This window comes from Lissotriton helveticus, chromosome 2_1, assembly GCF_964261635.1.
Source record: "Lissotriton helveticus chromosome 2_1, aLisHel1.1, whole genome shotgun sequence".
Classification (NCBI taxonomy): domain Eukaryota; kingdom Metazoa; phylum Chordata; class Amphibia; order Caudata; family Salamandridae; genus Lissotriton; species Lissotriton helveticus.
The window spans coordinates 2029002206-2029019223 of NC_136059.1; the positions used below are offsets into that span (position 1 = coordinate 2029002206).

General features: G+C 42.6%; 1 protein-coding gene across 1 annotated transcript in view; it reads left to right on the plus strand.

The window, feature by feature from the left end:
• Nucleotides 1–17018, plus strand: part of ETFDH (electron transfer flavoprotein dehydrogenase) — a 543836-nt gene that overhangs the window by 325896 nt on the left and 200922 nt on the right. Inside the window, exon 10 of the mRNA XM_078676994.1 lies at nt 15054–15222. Within this exon, the coding sequence (XP_078533120.1) occupies nt 15054–15222 (169 nt within the window). The remainder of the gene's footprint in view (nt 1–15053; nt 15223–17018) is intronic.

Here is a 17018-nt window from a genome sequence, read left to right on the forward strand (position 1 = left end):
TGCCTGTTTCCTTACTGAAATAGCATGTCCATCAATATAAGTCAATGGGGGAAATTAATTCTCCCGATTTTTTTCTTTTTTTTTAATTCCCCCTTTCCTCTTCTAAAATATTGGCATTTATGATGATACGCTAACTAATCACCCTGGGCTCAAGATTAGATGGCCTTTATGTCAATCTCAGTTACCTTGCGCTTATTGGTGGCTTTCTTTCTTCGGTACTGTGTTTGTTCAGGAGCTCTTTGGTTCCCCTCGGTAGATTGGTCTTTCTCTTTGCATATCGCCTGTGTGACGGCTCTGCTGGTCCGAATACCAGGAGCGTAGTTCCAGGGGGATGTTTGGGGTGCTACACCCCCTTAAAAAATTTATTCTATAGCAAATATTTGGATACAAGGGCCTTCAGTCGGGTAACGTGAGAAGTGTCGGGTAATGTGAAGTGTCCGTGGATTTCACCTGGGATTTTTACATTCCTACACTAACAAAAGCACACAAACTTTCGTTTATGTATGAAAGGTCTTAACATAAGTTGATTAGTTTGAAAAATATTGTGTTTTAAGTACACCAAATAATCTGCACTCCTCTCTCTCTCTCCACCACCTCCTAAGCACCCCTTCTGTCCGGCTTCTCTTATAATGTGTTTTAACAAGATGTCCCAGCTTGATTATTGAGAAATCTGAAGCTCTCCCCCCTCCCCCACCCAAATCATACTGACAAAGTTACGCCCCTGCCGAATGCAGGATCTGTATTAACGGGTAAGGTTAAACTAGTTATACTCACAGCCTACTGTAATGGCATCTAACATTTCAGAAAAGTGCGCCTTTCTGGTTATTGAATTAACAGTTCCTCCTTTGTTCCATTTGTAGTAAGTCATAAGGTAATCTACTTATAGGAATTAACAGAAATATAAAATGACACTACAAAGCTCACAAAGATTATGGAGGACGGTGGTATATGGCCTGTGATTAAAACAGGTACTGGCAATGCCAGTCGGTCTCACCTGTGTGTAAAAGTAAAGTGTGTTTTAGTGTCTATGCTGTAAAATAATATACACACTATTACTATTACAAGATTTAAAAAAACTCTCCAGTATATTCCTTTAATTTACCACCAAGCAGCACCAATTGCCATTGACAATGCTTGTTTAAAACAGACGTAGTGTGCATTCTGGCTTTTACCCAGGAGGAGAGTATCACTTTCTCACCTAATGTTGTTGACGATTTGATATATTATTCCATCTTCCAAGGGGTACATCGATTGGAATGGCTTAGGGACTATTTTATGTCTGAAAAGTGCGCATATTCTTCACTCTGTCAGATCTTTATATTTATTATATATCGAAACTTTTTTCCAGCATTTGCATATCAAATAGGGCAGCCTTTAATGTGCCAAATTCCCTTGGTGCATGAAAGCGATGTAAACCGCATTTGTGAATCCTGTGTTTATGCATATTGAAAGCCAGACATATTGCTCGTGCCAATGCTTGTTTCTAAAGTGCAATCCACACTATCAAAACAAGGGTCCCTTGTGCACCATACGTGCAAATGATGATTCTGTTGTTTAGGGACGATGATTATTAAAGTGCCTTTATTGTCCACGTTGCTCACCATCTGCTTTTGTTCCCCAGTGCACCTTCTAGTTCTGCTGCCTTATTAAAGGGAGTTGTGATAATGAATATTTATTGGGGTATCCTCTTCTCTGACTGGATTTTAACTTCCCCCCTATTCGTTTTGTACCTTTTCTTGCTATCCTTGCTATTCTGAAGTAACCACAATGCTATGCATCTTACAAAACTCCCTAATAAATAAACAAATTATACAAAAGTCTGCTTTAGTTAGCAGTGATTTTATCAGTGGGACAGTAAGACCACGGCATGGAGGTATTACACAAAGCAATACCTATCAGACAGAGTGATGTTACTCCGTGGTGTCACTTCAAGGGAGGGCTCTCTCAAGCCTGACTCAAAGGGTACATGGGACTCCCAGGCATATCCCCACGCTCGGAGGTTTCATGGTGACCCACCTTTGCCCCTGCTTACGGTGTCCTCATTTAGATCCATCTGAAAGCTGTTGTAAATGTGGGTCTTATATTCCCTTGCAGATCTAGCCCATGATTCCAATCCGGTATACAGTCTTGGTAGTTTAACAGGCCATACCTGTTTTGCTTTGGGATGACCCATGGGTACTCATGGCCAACCCACCTGCCAGTCGATCGGTAATAACAAATGAGGCGTCCTGCTGTTGGTTATTTTCCCTAGCCTGGTCTTCTAATTTCATGCCAGAAACTTCTATCTTGAGGTAAGATACCTACTAGTAAGCAGAAGCTTCCGTGATGAGGCTTCTGATGGGTGTATGCTGCAAGTTTAGGACAACCATGGTTATCATTCACTGAGAGCTTACAGCCTAATATAGAGGGAGCAGTGGGGGTGATCAGAGTTCTTCTCCCAGAGAGTATCTCTACCCTAGCTGGTGCACACCTCACAGGTCTGCTGGGTGGGGCAGTATGTAGATGTGCCACATCCGGCCTTATCCCTTGCCTTTACTAAATTCCAAAATGTTGTTATGCAGCCTGTGCGGTAGGGTGAAAAATTGACAGATTTTGCTCGTCAACATTTGGATGTATTTCTGGGTGGTATCTGTGTCCCTCCCCAAGACTATCTACAAGGTGTGGGTATTTTAAAAACATCCCATGTATTCCCGGTGAAGGGGCCAAAGAGGCTCTTTTGGCTGGATGTGGGGCGCATCTCAATGGCCTCCTCTATTGATGTTTTTATTCTCATTTGGCCCTTCATTCTTGAATTTTCCGTTTAACCCTTCAGTGCCTCTAGTTTTGTCAGAAGGAAATATATGTGTAATTCCTAGCTGCAAGGGAGAAACTGCCCAGTGAAAGCGAAATATTGCCTGTCAGCCTACAGCGGTTTTGCAAATTCCATATTTGACAGTCCTGTGCTATTTTTTTTAAAGATACAGATCAAATATTTGATCTAATATTTTTTTTGCCAGAGAGGGGCCTATTCACCAGATGATTTTGTAGAATGTCAAGTAGTACACCAGCAGTCCTACTGTACCTACTTACAAATACTATTCACAGATGGCCCATTTTACAAAGGTACTCATTCACACATGCATTGTTGAGTATGCGAAGTAGTACTCCAGCAGTACTACTTCGCATACTTCTAAATGTAGTTCACTAAGGTACAGGTGGAGATTTCCATCTTTGTCTGTCCTCTTACCTTGGGCCCAATTCACAATGCACTTGATTCACAAAGATTTACTCTGTGATCCTAAATTCCAGGAGTACTACAAAAGTGTCAGTTCCAACTCACTAAAGTTACACCCACATCTACTCCAGGGGTACTACACCCAAACTACTACTGCAACCAAGCTTTGGAGTATGTCATACTCAGCAATTGGCCACTCACATTTGCTACAAGGGAATCACATACAAATCGCTGGAGGCATAGAGTAAGACTACCCACAAAAAAGTTCGACACCTAAAACTAAATAAAAGGAAAAATAGGTCATGTTGCTTAAGACATTGCATGCACCCACATACAACCTATTGTACAAATAATATAAAAAATATAGGAAATCTAATATAAATATAACTGGAAGTCATACATTTTGACATTGCATATACCCACACTTCACATTGCACAAATATTAAAAAATCGTAAAAATGTAAATAATGCAAAAATGTAAAAAAATAATCTTAGTTGTAAACATTGCAGACAATGATACAAATCAATTATAGAAAATATTGAAAAAATCAAAACGTAAAAAGTCATATAACTGTAAGCATTGTAGACACCTTTACAAATCAGGTTATAAAAATGTAAACATAACAATTGAATATACATAGACCTGTTTAAATATGTATATTGTTAATGAATTAAAAACAGTCATTTCACGTCTAACATTATTCTTTACACACTCGGACACATCAAAACATATTGTAGGTCCCAAACAAACACACGTGTACAGACAAGCATGCATGCCGGTGCACAGTGACACAGTATAAATATAGGTGATGGCTGTCTCCACAACTTCTCACAGGACGGAAGATGTGAGTGCCGTGGGTGTGGGCTTTATTTAGGCGCTTCTAGTAAACAAATTTGTGAGGTGTGTTTTTGTTTCCTCTAGTGATGCCTGTTTCCCTATTCTTTTCAATTCATAATACTATAAAGCTTAGGGAGAGCTGCATGCCTACGCTATGTAGAACAAAGTATGTCTGTTTTTGCCTTAAGCGTAAGCATAAATCTAGGAGAGGGAAGATCGCTGTACGTTGATTTACCTTTGTGAAAAGGGACTACAAATAAACCAGGAGTACTGAAATTCATAAGAAAGCCAGAAGTACTTCAAGAGTAAGTCGTTCATTTCCCTTTCTGACCACTAAATTGTGGATCGCCCTCGCTGCCAATCTTAGATGGGCCCAGTCCGATATCTCTTTTAGGAAACTTCTAAAGACTAATTTATACTAATTTTGTCGGTAATGGCCAAGGCATGCCGGTGTGTATGTCTCAGTGCTGGGAGGCTCTTCGAGGTAGCTGTGCGCTATACAAGACATCTTGAATAGAACAGAATAGTAAGTCACACCTCCTCTTAGCAAAGTATTTGCAAATCGAGCTCTAAGTCTTTTATGAAACTATGGATCACAGCAAGGTCAGCACAGGCAGATGGCAAAATGCAGAATATGTCGCCACCTATGGTCTGAAGATTAAGCTGGTGTGAGAATGATACTAGTCAGACTTGTGAAACAATTGTGCAGTTGTAAACCTTAGTTTAAATACAGGTACTATTTAACAGCACATTTCATGGGGAGACTCGCGCTTATATAAACAGTGACAGAAAGGGGGGGTGAACAATGTGAGGCGCACCTATATTACTTTTGTCTTTTTAGTTAGGTGTCAGGAGTGGCATGAGGGAAGATAACCCTGTGTAGAGGAGGGCTAGGATGTGCTTCCATGGAAGACAGAGGGTACCAATGTATTGCTACTACTTACAATAGTCTGCTCCTGTCTCTCAAGAATGGACTTGCAGGCCATAAATGAGAGACTCCTTGTCTCATGGATAGCAGTTAGAGGCTGAAAACAGACATGAAATAACACAACCGCCGAAATTTCTCAGCAAGTCTTTCTGCCAAATGTTAATTTCGCAGAAAGGTGGTGTCTTGCGGTGGATGAGGCCAAGATAACTGCCAAAACACAGCACAAAACACACAATTAACATTTTGGCTCCCAACTCCAGACACACAGCACTCATTATATCCTGTCACCATGAAGGAGAATTGGCTCTAGCATTTCAGGGACCTGCTTGTAACTTGAATCATGCAGCATTCAATAGACTTGCAGGTGCCACCCAGTTAAGTCTCTAACTAAATTAAGGTGTCTAAAATGTGTCCGCAAAGAGTCATTCAGTTTGTCAGGAAACCTACAATCTAGTATCTGCACCCCAAAACTTCACCAAAACTACAGCAGGACATGGCATTTCATCACCAGAAACTCGTGCAAAACTTGCAGTTGGTACTTTGCTACACATGCTTAGTGATCAACACCACCATTTTGTTTCTTAATGTGAAGTGTTTTTTAAAGTAACCCACACACACATATTAAGCAAATCTTCCGTCCCGCCATTCATCCATGGTTTCCATAGCTTGTCTGAGTAAGTCTTGCCCCACTTCACAGGTGCATCTTTCAACCAGGGATTTCAAAGTTGGCCTGTTCTTTATTTGATCCCCACAAACTTTTGTCAGTGTAAGTAAATGTCAAAGACCTATCAGGCACTCTTTTTTCCATAGACAAGCGTCACTATACTCTTTTTTTTTTTTCCCCTCACAGGCCATACAATCAACTGCATCCTTCCACTATTTATCAAGGCAGGCCGATGTCTATCTTCCTAGTCTGTGTCTTCAGCCACAAAGCAGCACACTCTTTCAATTAGCCCTCCAATAACTGGAAAGTAGGGTGTCAAAGTTTGGAAAGAAAATGAGAAATAAAGTGCTCATTTTCTCCACAGGCAGCACACCCGCAGAACTTTCCCAATATCATCTTTCTGAACCTATGTATGTATGTATGTGTGTATATGTTATTTCCATACAGAGCTAGCCAAAAGTCAGCGAAGCGCTGTACGTGATCAAGCATGAAGTCAACAAGTAATCAGAGAGGCAGCTTGGTTATGGATGATTAATGCATTGTGATTAGTGTTCTTTAAAGAGGTGAGTTTTCAGCTCTTGCCTAAATTGGAGCAGAATTGGTGTGGTCCTGATGGATAGAGGGATGTTGTTCCAGAACCTGGGTCATAGATGGAAAAGGCCTGCTGTCTTGTTTTTTCTTTTCTTTATTATACTTCTTATCTTTAGTCTGATTCATCCTTGCTGCTGATATGCTGAGAGCCGCTGGATACAGAGCTTGTTGGCAATATAAGCGGGGTGAAGCTCTTGTTGACTTTTTAAATGATGCACCTGGTTTTGAAGATGGTGCAGGCCGGCAAGGGAAGCTAATGGAGTTCCAGGAAGATTGGGGCGATGTTACCATATTTCTTCAGGTCCTAGACCAGACGTGCTGTGGGTTGTAGGACACTACGTAGTGATGCCAGTGTGGAACCTGGGAGGCTAAAGTGTGGGAATTAGTACAGTTCAGATGGGAGAGTATAAGGGCTTGAAGAGCTGTTCTGAAGTCTTTCAAGAATGAAAAGTCTGATATTCTTTAGAACGCACAGCTGTTACCAGGCCTTCTTTGCTTTTTTGCAGTGTGTTACTTGAGGGAGAGGTTGGTGCCCAGGGTGAATCTAACTGATTTGGAATTGAGTTAAAGTTGGGAATCGAAGCCCTCAAGGTTCATGTCTTTGATCAGGTTTGTACTGTATCTTGTTTGTTGTTCTTGGCAAGTAACCAGAATTGTTTGGGTTGAGCTTCAAGTAGGCGCTGGACATCGAAGTCTGGATCATGTGCAAGCAGTGTTTGTAGCGTTGAATGTCTAAAGCCGAGGGCACTTTTTAAGTAGGCTTGTGTGCCATCAGCATATGGGTGAATCTTGATACTGTTATCTGCGTGCCACCAAGAGGCTTCATGTGAAAGTAGATGATGACAAGAGACAGTATGAAACCCTAGGGGACTCCATAGGTGATGGGGATCTGTTGTGACCTGGAGCTGCCCATGTGAACAAACTGGTGTCGGTTGGAAAGGCAGGAGGAGAACCAGTGAAGGACATTGCCAGTGAATCTCATTCGAGAGACTATGGTGTGTATGAGGGTGGATTTTTTTTATTTTTATTATTGCTTTTATTGGTTTCATTATGGAACAATATACATACAACTTAAGTCACAATGACATCCTGGGCGAGCATATCAGTACGATTATCATAGCAGCATAAAAATGACATTAATTCTCAAAAGCATGTATCAGGCATTTAAGGAGTTCAGTAATTACAGTAACATGGTCACTTAAAAAAGCTTCTCATACAATCATACATTGACACTCCGCTAACCGGTATTCCTGGCAAGGTCTAGTTTGTGCACTATGATCTAGGTGATGTGGTTCAACCTACAGCCAAGTGTCCTTCATTTACCGGTGTGCTTGCCTCCTGTGGCGATACAATCGAAGAAGTGACCTGTGACTCTGAAATTGTGCCATCAGCTTCACTTAATAGGTATGTTTCATAAGGTCTAATACGAAGACACAGGAAAAAGTAGGTTGTATCGTATCCAACCACTTTTATTTGGAAATGTACATACCCTGTTAATTCTTATATGTTCACTTTCTTTGCAGTAGCGATAAAAGTTCTAGGTCCTGAGGAAGGCCGTGATCATAATTTGATCTCAAAGGCTGAAACATGTAGATCTTGTTTTTCAGACTAATGCAGTTTTATACTGCATACGCACTGTTTAGGTCTCGACTATTCTATCCCGCAGGAATAGATAGTCGAGAATTATAGTAAGCACTTCAAAAACTCTACCAAACTTGCGGATCACGAACAGTTCATGTGAGCTATGCGCGTGCACAAACCAGCCACGTCACACCACCATTTGTCTGTGCCTTGCATCAGACTTCAAAGGATCCTCTCCCCCGCATCAGACTTCAAAGGAATACGCTCCCGCTCCGCTCACCCGCCCCCTGCCACAGCAATGCCAAGAGCTTGTTGTTGTTTTTTCACCCCCATGGATCACCATGATTACTTGTGGCATACAAACTTCTCCCATTATAAGCTCTGCATGCAAGTGTTCGTGTTTCCTTTCCCTTAATCAGCGCAGTGCCTCTTCACGGCCGCCCGCTTCATCTTTCACACCAAACCACTTACATTTTTTATTGTATTTCCTGATTAGTGCCCACATAGGTACTTGCGACAATGCGCTAGTCCTTCCATCTTAAACTTTGTTTTCCTTGCATTACAACCGAAATAAACACAGAGACAACAGAAGAATTACTATTTGCGAGAGCTGACTCTGCTCCGATGCTCCACGACGTGCTGCTACTCTACACCACACATTAACTGTGGCCACTGCACGGTGTCGGCAACAAAAGGCAGAACCACTCCTCCTATAATCGTAGCACGCCTGTGCTGCTTCTTCAACCATGGCCTGCCCTTTAATCAACATGCAAGCATTCCCATAATGTACGACGTCACCTTTATTTAGTTTCAGCTACAGCCCCCCCCCGTAACAGATTTGCTTTCGGCGTGAGGCGATGTTTTGGGTTTTGTTTTAGTCTAGCTTCCCGGCATTTGTTAGCCAGCATTATTCTTCACGCCACACACTGCTGGACGCCCCACACTGCTGGACGCCCCACACTGCTGGACGCCAAGCTCTGCTGCACGCCAAGCTCTGCTGCACGCCACACACTGCTGCACGCCACACACTGCTGCACGCCACACACTGCTGCACGCCTCACACTGCTGCACGCCTCACACTGCTGCACGCCTCACACTGCTGCACGCCTCACACTGCTGCACGCCTCACACTGCTGCACGCCTCACACTGCTGCACGCTGCTGCATTACTTACACTGCTGCGCACTGCTGCATTACTTACACTGCTGCGCACTGCTGCACACTGCACACTGCTGCACGCCTCACACTGCTGCACGGCACACAGCTGCTCCCCGCACACTGCTGCACGCCTCACACTGCTGCACGCCTCACACTGCTGCACGCCTCACACTGCTGCACGCCTCACACTGCTGCGCGCCTCACACTGCTGCATTACTCACACTGCTGCATTACTCACACTGCTGCATTACTCACACTGCTGCATTACTCTCACTGCTGCATTACTCTCACTGCTGCAAGCTGCACACACTGCTGCATGCTACACACTGCTGCACACTGCTGCATTACTCACACTGCTGCACGCCTCACACTGCTACACGCCACACAATGCTGCATGCCACACACTGCTGCACGCCACACACTGCTGCACGCCTCACACTGCTGCGCGCCTCACACTGCTGCACGCCTCACACTGCTGCATGCCTCACACTGCTGCACACTGCTGCATTACTCACACTGCTGCATTACTCACACTGCTGCACGCCTCACACCACCACCATATCACTCAGGGACACCACCACATCACTCTGGGACACCACCACATCACTCTGGGACACCACCACATCACTCTGGGACACCACCACATCACTCTGGGACACCACCACATCACTCTGGGACACCACCACATCACTCTGGGACACCACCACATCACTCTGGGACACCACCACATCACTCGGGGACACCACCACATCACTCGGGGACACCACCACATCACTCGGGGACACCACCACATCACTCGGGAACACCACCACATCACTCAGGGACCGAATTAAGATGCTCCTTTTTTGTTCATAATGAACCCTTAGAAAGGATTTTGTCAGGGTTTGCTGTACCGTAGCCCATCCCGCATTGTACTCTGAAAAAGAAAGGCATGGAATATATGGAAAACACCATGTACATGTGACTCGCCATTGTTGGAAATTCTGGAAGGTACCAGATTTGCATGTTCTTGTACACTACAAGGTGGCCGTCATGGTGACAGTAGAAAACCCAGAGTGGCGAGATGTTGCGAAACCACAGTAATTTAGTGGCCATATACGAATTGTATTTAACCCAGGGAATCACTGGGGCCATTGGCTGCTATTCAGTTTCTGGTTCTGGGTATTTGTCATCAGTTCCTGTTCCCCGTCTTCTTGATTGGATGGTAAGATCTGTCTGTGCTTGTGGCCCTTCAGTAGGGTTCACAGTAGTGAGGGAGCATTCCTTCTTTATTGCCATACTGTCATAGGAAGCTATTTGGACTTTTATTCCCTGCAGTCAGTTGCCGGCCTATTGGTAGTGTGGTTGCAATGCCTGTTCTTGCACACCTTCGTCTATTTCAGGAGCATGTTTTGTGCGGCTTCCCGCTCCCGCTGTGTTACTCGTAAGGGCCATCCGGACTTTGTGGCTCCCGAGTATTGCACATAACAGACTGGTACCAAATATTGTGGCCTTTATTCATTGCACTCTACTGCTCTCTGGTCACACGCATGGGTTTAAGCCTGGTTAGTTCTAGAGAGCGATATTTCTCATACTGCAGAATTATACTTGCATACTTTTGAGATGCCATATGGTCCTATGGGGGTGTCCACATAAATTGTTGAATCATGTACACTCATTGGATATTGTGAATATTATGTTGGGTCAAAAGTTTGATTCCGTTAGGGACATGTTCTCGTCACAAGCTCCTCAAGATTAGTTCTGAAACCGCCTCAAGTGTATGTTGATCTGCAGGTAGCAGATTTAATATCAACCAACCTGTAGCCGTTCTGATATATATGATTTTACATTATTTCTCCTTGCACAGCTGTGCAATTATAAGATTTCCCTACAAATGATTTACTGCTAATAGTACTTGATTGATGTCTTGTAAATTGCACATTGGCACATAGTGTTGTGGTTGGTTGTTTTTTCTTTCAAGTTCCCTTCCCTGGTGTACCCACCCTAGTCCCTTCCCCCGTCTAGACACTCTGTTCCTCTGCTCATACTATTGTCAGAGACAGATCTGCTGGACAGTGGGCTTCTGAGGGGGAGGTGGAGGGGGGAGGGTTCCTGAGGATCCTTCCGTCTGACATTATTATGGCATATGATGCAATACTAAATTAACTTGGAGTCAAGACAGGAAAAAGCTGCAGCTATATTAAAGTAAGCTGCAACTACCATTTCTAGATCTAAGCAAGAAAAAGGGCTACAGGCCTTGAGCATGTTGCTGCATGCATATAGAAAGGCAGTATCTACAGTGATATATGGTTCAGAAATATGGGGTCAGATAGAGGTTTCTACAATCCAGAAAAATCACGAATACACCCTTAACCGCCCTCTACTTAGAATTGGGTATAAACCCCATCTTGGACATCATTGCCTTTACCCCAATATTATATTGGGTTCAGTTACACAGGAATCAGCACGTAGGTTTATACTTGAAATCCATGAGGGAGATAGTTTCCTATCCTGGAACATTTAGGAGGCCTTGGTGGTACCAGGTTCAAAGCATCCTAAAACTGCTCAATCTTATCTACAAGAATCCCACTGCCATTAAAGATAATACACTCTTGAAAATTCAGGAGGCTTATTGGCAGTATATAATCCAGAATATTCATAATTCTGATCAGAGTGGCTCCTTGGTACATGGATGTCTTAATAATAACAACCGTGTTGGCTTTAGATTCTGCCCAGACGATATATACCCTGAGATATGATGTTTGCTATGGGAAGCAGTCTTTACAACACGATTTTTACCTCGCATTGCCTTTACCACGCATGTTTTTACCACGTATAGGCTTTCACCACCCAAGCATTTAAGGTAAGTATGGGAGCTTAGGGGTCTTCCCCCTAAAAAGACAAAAATTAAATACATCTATGTCTATATAATAATATATATATTTATTTAAACTTACCTAACTAATACTTACCTTAGTTAGACTTATAATGCGTAGTAATGGTACACGAGGTAAAAACATGTACTTGCTAAACAAGCATTTGCAATGCAATAGGTCTCGCCGTTGTGGGAGTTTGAGCTATTGACATTGTAAATGGCAATGCCTTTTATTTACGTGTTGGTTTTTAAAACATAAATAAAAGGAATTGTCATTTACAATGGCAATAGCTTAAACTCCCGCAAATGCGAGACCTATTGCATTGCAAATGCTTGTTTCTTTTTGTTTACACATTCCCAGCCTTTCACATAAACTCCAGGAATTGAACACTTAACCTTCTGAGTACCAGTCTATAATATTATCCAGAGGTGCCTGTAACCACAAAATCCTGCAAACAATGTTTCGGAGCTACACTCCAAATGACACTCAACGCCAAAGTCCAGAAAAGTACTAAAAGCAAGAGCAAAGAATAACAACATTTGGCAGGCCATAAGAAGAGATTTAACCTAAGAATTAACCACGGTGCATGCAGCAGAATCCTGACCAACATGTATGCCTAGGTCATCTGAGGCCAGGCATGTGTTTGGGTCTGAAGACGTTCAGGTGCCCACCTAGTATTTACACACATACGCCTGTGTTCAGAATGTAAGCCTGTTGAACTTTAAATTCCTGTACTTGCTTCAGCCCAACTCTAAACGGGACTGGGAAAATCAAATAACCTAGCATGAAAGTGTTGGGCACCATCTGGAGACTATCGCTGCTTTGTAGCGCCTGAGCTGAGATGACCTGGTCCCTTTATGTTTACACCGAAAGCCACAACCCTTCAATATGCAAAGCATCACATAATTATTAGGGCTCCCCCACCGCAGTATTGAGTCAAAGATTCCCGAGAGCAGATTTGGACCCGAGCATCCCCCTGTCGGGTCTCCTGCCTTTCTGGTTCTGACCAACAAAGTGCGCCTATCGCTGAGACAGATCTGCCTCTCTGTGACGTTCCTGGCATGGTCTCCTAGTGAAAATACAGCACGAACTCCGGCTGCTTGCAAAGCCAGTCATTTGGCATACTGGCGAATCACAAGGAATCAGCTCACGATTAGTGTGATGAAGAATCATAAGAGGACAAAACAACAAACCACATACCAGCATGCTTCTCGTGGTGATACTCACCACTCCAGCCTCACACACAGACGAAAAACGGAACATGCAAAAGAAAAACGGAACATAGGAAAACAATCACACACATATAACCAACATACGTGTGGCTCGTTGGGGGTACACACATCCCCAAACCAGCCATTGAAATAAACAATCATGCAGAGCATGCATAGTACGACACACAAAACACACAGACAAGGAACAATGCCTGCTGTTCGCAAGGGGAGCTCACCCACCCCCTCTTCTAGTCAGGACCTTCCTTAAACAAGCATTTGCAATGCAACAGGACTCTCATTTACGTGAGACCTATTGCATTGCATCACGGACAACAGGAGGGGGAACACGGACAATGGGAGTTCGGGAGGGGGAGAAGGGGGCGAGTAGGCACGGACAAAGTACTGCTCACAGTCTAAATGACACGTACCTTACCGTGTAACATTCGAAGTAAATTGGCCAGTAGCCATGGGAGGATACAAATGACGACATGGCCATAATAAGGAGGGACTAACAAGCCTCATAATCAATCAGAAGGCAGCATTTACAAAAGACAATGAAACGAGCCAATTAAAAACATAGGCGGAGAGTGGACGGTGCTAACACTGCATACTCCATTACTGCACGTCTTGCAGAGCGAATAGTGCATGCGCGCTGCTGCAATAGGCTCGACCTAAATAAATGTGAGGTAAAAAATGTGTTGTAAAGGAATGCAATATTTTTACCTGCGTTGTTCTGTTATACAACAGTTTGCCATACATTAAGTTGAGTTTGGGTATACTTTCGTCAAAAACGTATACGCCAGATGGAAAAATGCTAAGGGTAATGATGAATTCTGCAAATGTTCCAGGGGAGATAAAGATATCCTAATTTATTTTTTGTTATTCTGCCCCAAAACATAAATTGTCCATACAAAATTGTTTGCCCCCTTATTTGATGCTTATATCTAGTGAGGCAGATACCCAAGCCTTGTGTAATAGGATGGATTAGCCTCTCATTTACCTTGTACTGACCATGTATATTTGGGCTGCTTGGATTGTGACTGGCAAGTATAAGAATATGTGAAAATCAGGTTGATCCTAGCTCGCCTTACTTATCCTTTAGAGCTGATAAATATCTGTTTTACTGTATTATGCAATTTATCATTTTTTGTAAGGTATGATTGAGTAGGTGGGCGGTAAAAGTTTCTATTGAACTCTATTTTAAATCTTTGTTATTCAATGAATAGATTATTTTTTTACTGCTTTTATTGTGCTTTATTGCTTTATTTGTTGTATCGTGAAGTGATCATGCAGTCCTTTTAAAAATGTATTATTGTGATTGTAATGTTGTGTTAAGGCTTATGCTGACAAAAATATACATTGAATAAATATACAAAATAAATTGCTTTAATTGGAAACACCATATTATGTGTTCTAGTGGGTTCCTGTTCCTTTATTTAAATCAAAGGATGCTTTGCTTGTCCATTTGTACAATTTTGATGATGGTTTTCCTGGATGGAAAAGGCAGCCAAGTTCAGTCAGGGGGGAGGCTTCTGAGAAGGTATTAGTGGACCTGCCAGTATTGTAACGTTGAAAGATGGATCCCCATTTAAATCTGGAGAAGAAAAACGTTTTACTATTTTTGCAGTGACCTATTTTATTTTGATTTGAATGCCCATGTTCTTTTCACCTTGTTAACACATTGTCCAGTCAAGGTGTTTTTTTGGACTTCCACTGTAAATTTGGCAGCATGATCATAGGTCACCGTTTTTATTGTATATTTCTAAATAAGTAGCACATGCAGGTGATGTGCATTAGTTCACATTTGTAGGAAACAAACAACCAGTGCATATGTTGAGGCTTTCCATAAAGCACCCTAAATGAGCTGTTATCATAAAATGTTGAGAAATTCACTTTTAAAACATTACTTTGCTCTCTGCGGTTTTGAGAGCGGGCGATTTTGTTTGATTGCATAGTTTTTAAGTGCATAAACAATGTGATGATATTATGTCCTATTGTTTCCCTCTGCTCTCAGTCTTTACCAACTCTAACTTTTCCTGGTGGAATTCTCGTTGGCTGCAGTCCTGGTTTCATGAATGTCCCAAAAATTAAAGGCACGCACACAGCAATGAAAAGTGGTATGGTGGCTGCTGAATGTATCTTTAACCAACTAACCAATGAAAATCTCCAGTCAAAAACAAAAGGTGAGCTTGTTCCGTCCCTAGGGTTACTGTTGTAAATTACTGCTGATTTTTGTTATGAGAAATGAGACCTTTTAGTTTTTGTGGCAGTGGTGTAATTAAAGTGTTTTGTGGTCTACTACAAATCTATGGTTTTACAGTTCTAACATGAATGAACTGGATCAGGCCTCATTTTGTGGTAATTTTGATTTCTATTTTTATTAGTTAACTCATGCATTATTAATTACCTTGACCAGCAAGAGATTGGTATAGGTAGATTGATTCCTCTTTTAGCTTTTAAAACAAGTGCTCGGAGACTCTGCCGAATGTTTAAAAGTTTAAAATAAAGGGCTAGAGGAAGAGTGAATATTAGCAGTTTTAGCCACAATGGGGTTATCCGGTCTTATATCCAGTGTCTGTTTCCAAAGCTTTTGTTGGGCTGTATGGCAATGGATTTTGTTTGCCAATGAAATATTTAATTAGGTTCTAGCATTCTTTCGATAAGTGTCTTACTAATAAGATGTATTATTTGTCTAGTGCTCCTTTTTCAGGTGTCACCGATCATTCCCGGGTGCTTTGTTTTTTAGATACAAAGTGTTTTCTTAGGTGAGGAACATCCTGCGCATGCTTGATTCTCATTGAAGCAATGAAAAGTCTACTTCTCAAACTCTAAATTAACACGAGTTGAGGGCATATATATTTTTGGTATTCAATTGGCTCTCTCTTGCAGTGGTGGTTGGCGAACTGCGATTGGGTCAACGGCAGACTGAAGTACCGGGTTTTTAAGAACCCAGCGGTGCCAGGGGACACACCCAAAGACTTCGAGTTCTCCTGTCTCAGACTACAGAAACGCAGAGACTTCTTGGTGACTTCAAAGATCAAATTTATTGGCTGCAGCCAGTAACAGGTATCCTAGAAGTGCAACACGGTGTATATTCTCAGGAGACTGCTCAACTTTACAAAGCTAGTCATCCCTTTTATACCAAATATTATGCTTCAGGCAAACATTCCTTATTTACAGTTGACCATTCACATATTTTCACGACAAAGAAAAGCAGATTCATGATGACAAGCCCATTTTTCAGTTTGTCCAGCCCACAATCAATTACCCGGCAAGGCCCAACACTTTTCATCAGATAATCGGACGGACCCCTAATAAAATCGGGCACCTCCTCATCGTAAAGCAGGCCATAAAGAAAGGAACAGAGACAGGTGTGAGTAAGATTAGACATAGTTGTGTGCAATGAAGGGTTTATGGCGTGCTGTGCCTTGATCCCTCATCTCGATCGGCCACTGGGAAAGGAACTGGCCGAACAGGTTTGGCTTCGGGCAGTGGAGTCAGCTTGCCCAGGTCACACAGAAGTCAACAAAAGTGTACGTGTCCCTAAGACTCGTTTTGGCCTTAGTCATCAGCCTATGTGAGGGCAACCACAAAATGGCTGCCGTACACAAAATGGAACCCGAGGGTTCATAAGGGAATCTCTGATTTCATAGTGATCTCGTCCCTCGAATATGGCGAAAATACTCGTATATAGCATACTCGTCATTCTCGGTCTGCTGGTACCAAAATCGTCATGATACGACGATGCTTATGACACGGGTCCAGAATCCACGGAACCTCAGACCCTCCTTTTGCCCTTACATAGGCAATAACCTACACTCACGCTAATCTGAGTCCAGGTCTATATTCATAACTTCATTGAGATGTTGCTGTAGCATCATCCTATTACTTAGCTCGTCTCTCGATACAGGTTTCCTTACACACGATGTAGCACAGAGGCCACATATAGCAGGAGCACACTGTACACAAAGACAGAACA